Source organism: Morone saxatilis, unplaced genomic scaffold (assembly GCF_004916995.1).
Source record: "Morone saxatilis isolate NCDOM2014 unplaced genomic scaffold, NCSU_SB_2.0 Contig0, whole genome shotgun sequence".
NCBI lineage: Eukaryota > Metazoa > Chordata > Actinopteri > Moronidae > Morone > Morone saxatilis.
The window spans coordinates 11,838,856-11,846,603 of NW_023339650.1; the positions used below are offsets into that span (position 1 = coordinate 11,838,856).

General features: G+C 42.5%; 1 protein-coding gene across 1 annotated transcript in view; it reads right to left on the minus strand.

The window, feature by feature from the left end:
* The window catches only part of wasf3b (WASP family member 3b), a gene marked incomplete at its 3' end in the record, with an annotated part of 25,496 nt that continues 17,748 nt past the window's right edge, over window positions 1–7,748 (minus strand). Inside the window, 8 exon segments of the mRNA XM_035651718.1 lie at window positions 1–211; window positions 1,229–1,542; window positions 2,069–2,344; window positions 2,462–2,643; window positions 2,966–3,083; window positions 3,876–4,029; window positions 4,164–4,298; window positions 6,295–6,451. Of these exon segments, the coding sequence (XP_035507611.1) occupies window positions 54–211; window positions 1,229–1,542; window positions 2,069–2,344; window positions 2,462–2,643; window positions 2,966–3,083; window positions 3,876–4,029; window positions 4,164–4,298; window positions 6,295–6,427 (1,470 nt within the window). The 5' untranslated portion in view covers window positions 6,428–6,451.

Below are 7,748 nucleotides of genomic sequence, written 5' to 3' on the forward strand. Positions count from 1 at the left end.
GTGTGTGTTTTTGTGTGTGTGTATCTTCAGTGTTTTGTTTTTTTTAACGTATGTTAATCCGACCAGTCGTTCTCCTCCAACTCGGAGTCGTCCTCGGAGTCGGAGTATTCCACAGCGATGCGTCGCGACAGGATGGTGGCCACGTCATTTCCGACCGGCTCCCTCTTAGCCTGCTGCTCCTGCTGCTCCTGCACCTTCTTCAACTGGATGCCTGTGGGGAAATTATGGGATGTAAAGCCGGGTTTTTATCTGACACAGTGGCTCTTAAATACAGTGTAGAGATCATCAAAGTACCTTTATTTTAGTGTAATTTCCTTCATTACAGATTCATTTCTTGATGAAATCAGAAGAAACAAAAGCCGACCACTCTGTATTGCAGCATCTTTGTTTAAATATCGAGCATGGGAACTGTAAGTTTACATTCCTAATTTTAGAGTAAATTAGATATAACAAATTCATACATATAAGTAAGGCGTGTGTGACTGCTCCCTAGGTCTACTTTGTCCTACTGAAGTTATGAATACATGAGGTTCTGCAATGTAATGGATGGTTATAATTGACAGTTAAGTTATTGTCACCTTAGATTTTGTGGCTTACATAATAGGTTTAAACTGGACTTGTTTAAAACATGCCTGATCCATCACTGTTTCAGATACCAGAGATAACAAGAGGGCTGTCTTTGGTGTAACATTCTTAAGACATACAGGCAAAATATAAAAGTATATTTTTAAATGTTCACTTAATTATAGTGCTCGAGATCTTGGCCATTTCCTGTCATATCAAGAAAAATTCCCAATTAAATGTAGGTCACAAACATTTGTTTATAGCTAATTTTTAATTGTCTTTTCTAATGATTTCTAATTATATTGTTTGAGATTTTACAAAAATTCGATGTCAGGCTAAACATCAATATTAATCTGTATTCATATTTCTTTCTTTTTTAATCAATACTGTGCCTATAAAAAGTGTTCATCCTCTTACAAGTTTGTAATGAATTTAGATCATTTGCAGATCTGTGATCACCTAAAGGGTCTTTTTCTGTTGCCACATTAACGTTTCCAAAGGGGTGAATACTTTTTAAGTATAAGTGTTTATGTATATGTCAGTTCTAGTACTTTTTTTATTATAGGTTATTTTAAAGGTAATACTTATGCATATTGTTAAGATACACATATACATTAACATGACACATATTTCTGGGCACACATACACACAGTACAGCTCTTACCCATACGTATAGCAGCCAGCAGATCACTGCGGGCATCATTGACCACTGTGGTCTCAGCAGGGGCAGAGGAGGACATCTTGTGGACTGTAAAGTGGGAGGCACCAGCTGGAAGGGGAGGAGGTGGAGGACCAGGGGGAGGTGGAGCTGCATGGGCTCCTGATACAGGTGGCGGAGGCGGAGCGTAGCCACCAGCGCCGCCCATTTGTCCAGGAGGCATCGGACCTCCGGGAGGTGAGGCAAAGGCAGTTTGAGCAGAAGGGATGAGAGGGGCTGGAGGCGGGGGAGGGGGACCAGTGTTGGCATAGCCATCCATACTGCAAAATAGAGAGAATGAAAGAGAATTAACAGAGTTATGAAAAATGACAGCAGTCTGTACTTGCTATCACACCTGCAGTCATTGGGGTTTGAGAAAGACAGAGACCCACTAGGTGGCAGCATTAGCTCAAAGTTATAAGAGTGGATCAAGTTCAAATGGTAAGGGACACTTAGAAAATGTGATTTGATTTAGAAAGAAGGATAATTGTAATTGTAAGACATTGTAACCCCTTCTCCAACCCCAAACTAGCTGCTATTGTATATGTATTGTTTGTGATGATTATTTTAATATGTCTACATGTCATGTTTTGTTGCTTACTGTCAGCAAAGATTCTGAAAATTATACATAAACAACACAGAAACTTCAGATAATTTAGCTACTTCTGCAGAATATATGAAAGCATGTATCAAATAATGATATGTATATGAATCAAGATGTAAGTGACAGTGTGGACAAAGCTTGAAATACAACATTAAGAGAATGTGAAAAGTGTGTGTCCCATTGACTCTAGCTTTCACGTTTACCTGTAGTCCATTGGTGGAAGGGACATGGAGCCACCGTTCATAGCCTCAGTGGGTGGAGGAGGCAGTGGGACTTGGTGGTGGTGAGAGCGGCCCAGTGTCCCACCCTGATAGGCCATCATACTCCTGCCTCTACTGTCATGTTCACCTCCCCCACGGTGGCCGTGCCCTGCAGCCATCTGAGCAGCCAGGATGCTGGGCGGTGGGCCAGAGTAGGTGTGGGCGTGGCCGGCGTGGTTCATGGAGTTGGGGTAGTGGTGCTGATCAGGACCGGGGCCCCTGAAGAAAGTGGGTGAAACAGAAAACAATAAAAATGCAGAAATAATACCTCACATTTCTCCAACTTGCGACTGAAATTATGGAACCATATAATGTTTCTTTGGATAAGTGATGTACCTGTTCTCTGGTGACATTGAGCCCTCAGAGGAAGCTCCTCTGTCTCGGTGTATGGTGTGTCGATGGTCTGGCCTCAGCTCTTTATCCAGAGCCAGCATGTTCCACTCCTGCCGACGGTTCCTCGCCTTTCGGACCTTCTTCACCTCTCTCTGTAACGTCCCATCCACACAACGCCTCTGCTCCTAAGAGAAAGAGAGAGAAAGAGATTAGAAAGATATTGTGGCATGTACAGTGTTTAAATCAGTGGTCAACCAATATGGGTTTTTCCATAGCCGATGCCAATGCCGATATTTAGAGAGCAAGGCTGCTGATGGGCAATAACAAAACGTAAAATGTATAATTTATTGTGTTCTAAAATCTGGATAAAAAGTTGCACTACATTAGACAGAATGGCTCCGAGCCAGACGCTGGCAGGCAAGTAAACTCTTAAAAATTGACCAAAACAAACTAATGGTATATAAAACAATAGCATTATCTGTGAGATCCTCAAGGACATAGTTGTACCTTCTGCTTCCTCTTCTCTTTCCTCTTATCCTCCGTGTCCTGCAGCATCTTTTCCTTCCACAGGTCGAAGAAGTAGGAGGGATCGGTGTAGAACTTAAGTGCTTCCTTGTGGTCATCCCTAAAGAAACATATAGCAAGGTTATACAGGTGCAAGTAGAGTAAATGCATTGTCTTTGTTCAGGCAGAATGACAAGACAAGAAAAAAGGGTAGTATTTTTTGCCTCAGTGTGTCTCTTTCAGAAGACTAAGTTGGGTATAAAACATGTGAAGCTATGAATATTGCAAAAGTGGAGGAGGCTGATGGAAGAACAAGGGTGAAATTATGCTGCATTTATATCACAGAGACAGCATAACTGGAAACGACAGGATGAACCAGTGAAAAGGGAGAGAGACAGAAAGACTGGAGACAGAGAGAGGAAAGTGTGCTATGTAGTCAGGGTTAGGAGTTGGATTCCCACTGGAACCAGCCATGCTAAATATGTAATGCACCCAAAGTACTGGAAAGCACAGCGGATAAAAGCAGCTACCAAATAGCGGTAGGAAATAGTACCAAAATGTGCTGTGTCACTGTCAATGTAGGTCAGAAACAAGCAGCCAAAATCAAATCAAGAAGAGTGGATGACTTTAAGTATTACCGTCAAAGTTATAAAGTAGAACACATGGTTTCAATTTGAAATGTAAGCTGATTAATCCGTCTGATCCAATTGTTATTTTATTTTTCACATCGTAAAACTGCTTTGTGTTAAAAAAAAACACACATGTTAAAACTGTCCATGTTTGAAGACTGCACTAAGCAAAAGAGGCTCTTGAAGTGACGTATACGTTCTAGAAAATATGGCTGTGATGATGCTTTATGAGTACGCTGGAGGTCTGAGTGTTTGGTGAGTGTGTGTGCATCAACAACGCTGACCTGTAAGTTGAGAGGATGTTGAGTGGCGGAGGCTTGTCACTCAGATTGTACATCTCTCGCACAGGATTTGGCACGCTGCTCTTGGACACCACCTGCTGGTCCTGGATGGTGGAGCTCTTGAAGGCTTTCCTCATGTTGATGTCTTGTAGGGAAACTGAGAACATAAAAAGAGGAAGAGGGGACAAATGAGTGGTCTGCTGGAAGGAGGAAGAAGAAACAAACAAACAAATAAACAATGGACAATGATTTCCTGTGCTTTTCCCCTCAGACCTCTAACACCTGACCCACCTTCTTCTACGGTGGAGTCCAGCTGTGTGACCTTGACGGCCAGCCGGTCAATGCGGTCCTGCAGAGAGTTGGCACGCAGATAAAAGGTGTTGGCCTCGTTAAACAGCTCGCCAAATATGTCTTCCGCATGTTTACCTTGAAGGGAACAGCAGAAAGAGACAGACAGGGGAAATTTGAGAGAAAGAAGGAGACTTGTAATCATTATCTGGAGCCGAGTAAATCCCCACAGAGACTGAAGTCCAATCAATACAAAAGGTAATGTGACACAATGTGAAGTCTTGAGAGTCTGTGCGGGAAATGGCATCTCATACAGCTCCATATAGCAACATTCCTCATTAATAATTTAAGCTGAACCGACTGCAGAAATCGTGTTACACGTACATCATACTCCCATTATTCTAGTGTTAGTGTTCAGTAGGTAAAAGTAGATTATGGATGAGATTCACACTCCTAAACCTGTTTTTACAAGAAGAAAAGGAGTAACTACACATTTGTATTTATATTTATGAACCCATGCCAACCCTCCAGATGACTCAAAGACCAAAGAAAGACTCAAAGGTTGTAATGTATTGGAGCTGGGGAAGATTCAAATCTATGCAAATATCCTCTGATATACAGCAGTTTCATGCTTGTTCAAATTTCCAGTCAAGTACATGTCAGTTCTGGGCCTGAAATGGATTCTATTCATATAATACATGGTGTGAATGGGAGTTTAGCCCCTGGGTAAAGATTAACAGTTTGTAAAGAAGAGCCTTACATTAACACCAGACTGGATCACAGCAATTTTTAACATTTGGTTGGATGACGAACATTTAGTTTTTTGTTTCTAACCCCAATTCAAACTTTGTTCTTACCGTGTTTTGGAGATTAACCCTGAAATGTAAGGATGACCCTTCTCTGGAATTTGGTTTAGTAAGTAAGGGACTGTTAACTCGATGGAGACCTAAACTCTAGGCTGTGGGGGTCTTAACCCCTTAGGGCTAATGAGTGTAAAAGCCTTTTTAAAAGGGCAGTACTTAAATGAAAAGACCAGGATGAAAACAAATTCCTCCCCTGGATGTCAACAGGTTAAAAGCTGCTCTAATGACATTGTTTAATTATAGAACACCATGTAAAAAGGCGGTATGGCAAACCCTCACAAACACACGTTAAGGGCTATTTGTGGCCCCCCTGCTGACAGGATGGGCTGCAGGAAAAACATTTAGAGGAAGGAAGAATCACAGATCCGGCATGCTGAGCCCAGTCAACTCTGACCTCGCCTGAGGATTCTTAGAGTCCACTTTACACACAGACATGTGCACACAGACATGCACAGTGTATGTAGTCTGTAGATACACCCTTCCAGGCCTGTGTGGACATTTATATATAGCTCCCACAGCTGCTGCTGAAAGGCCCACTCCCAGCGCAGGAACTTGACACAATAAGAGACAGACAGAGAATGGATATAACTGGGTCAACAAGTGAAGGGTTAACAGCAAGAAACACTGTTTACATTCATGAATGACCTCTCAACACACTGGTGAGAGGTCATGAAACAAGGACACGGGCCTGGAGGATGGAAGGGAAGATAGATGCCCTTGATACTGTAATAACTCTGTGTAATACATTTACAGTGAACATAACAATCAATATAAAACGGCAATGCACACAAACACAGTTAACACATACCCATCCAGTCATGCATACAAAAGCACACTGAAACACACACACACACAGACGCGTCTATCCGAACACAGCTGTCCAGATGAGTTCATTTTTGCAGAGCTATCTAAAAGGATTACATTTCAAGCGTCCATGTTCCAGTGCGAGGCCGCTGTAAGTCTGCTGCGAGCACAGTGACCCCAGGCCCCGTAACCATGACAACCCCAAATCAATCACAGCTTCGGGATTAATGATGAAAGCATGTGATCCTGCCACAAAGAGGCTACACACAGTGTATACAGTTGTCATACTGGAGTTAGTGGGGTTATAGCCCGGAGGACGCTGTAGTTTCAATCTGTTTATAATCTGTTATAACCCTCTGTTTCTGTTTTTTCTCTAAAGTTGAGGCTTTTAGCAGTGATTATTCTTCTTCCAAAGCGCGACATTGTGTGCTTGTGTTTGTCTATGTGAGTGTGAGTGTGTCTCTTACTCAGGCTGCTGAGCTGACGGATGATGGCAGAGAGCGTGTTGTTCATCACACACTCCAGCTCACTGCCAATGCCCTCGGGGAGCTCCCCTCGGCAGAGGTGACGAGGCTCGATGTTCCTCTTCACCAGCGGCATGGCGAGGCCTCACACCGACACAAACTGCAAGGACACATTGGGAACAAGAACACACTGTTTCAGACACCGGTAGCCTGGTTAGAGAGACTGTCTGTGATACAGAAACCAGCAGATGTTAGCCAACTGCATCCGACCCACTGCACAGGTGAACACACCTGCCATGAATCATTTGTTCCATAAAGTGTCAAAAATAAAAATGGCCATTGAATTGGCTGTTTAGTCCGTAAAGGTCACCCAAAGATATTCAATATTTATATTTGAGAAGAGTACGTTTTCTGTTGATCTATTAATTGGCTAACTGTTTCGTGGTCTTTCAGGCAGAGATACAGTTAAATTATTACATTTTCTAAAATTACTTGACTGAAATGAACCAGCTGCTTGGCCATCACATTCAAATTAAGGGTTTTATCTGAGCAACCACTCACAGTTTTGATTATATATTGTATGAATGCACCGATAACCATGTTCAAAGTACAGTTTCAATTATTGTTGATTCTAATTTAATGAGTCAAAATGTACGAGCTTTGATTTGTCGGTTTCACCCAGCTCACTTCACAAGTGATGATTATTGAAAAATTAGGTCAAAGTTATAACCAAATGTAATAAACCTGCAATAAACATTACTCCTCTGTTCCAGGTCATGTCACCACTATAAATTAATCTGCAGAAACAAGGTTGTTTCTATGTTTCTGTCCACCCTCCGTATATAAAGTATGGTGTATGTAAAAACAAATAGAGCCTGGGTGAGCCAATGATAACCGATAGTGATGACCGACGGTGTCCCAAAGCAAGAAGACTTGTGGCGACCAGCAGAGAGATTAAAGCATTAGGGAGGAGAAGATACAGGGTGCCAGCTAATCCCAGGCCAGCTTGTCACTGGCCCAGCTGGAATCATGACACAAACAGAGATTCGTGGATATGGTCCGACAAACACCAAAAACACATAAAATGACGCCAAAGTCAAATGAGTATCTACACAGACACCACGTCCTGTATGATGGACACATTTGTAGAAACTCTGGACTTGATTGTTTAAATTAAACCTTCATTGGCTTCGATCAGACTTCACTCTCTGTAGTTCAAAGGACAATTACTCAAAGCAGGAGAAATCCCAAGGTGCACCAGAGCAGCCATCTTATCGGAGGTTCTTCCTGCTTCCTGTTTTTGCGGTCTTAGCCTGACTCCGGTTTCCTGGTCCTCCCCGTGTCACATGTCTCCTTCCTGTCCAAACACTTGACCAGAACAATACGGCTATGGCTCAAGAAGCAACCGGGATGGAGGATGGACGACAGATGGAAATATGCACTCGCCCTTTTCAAAA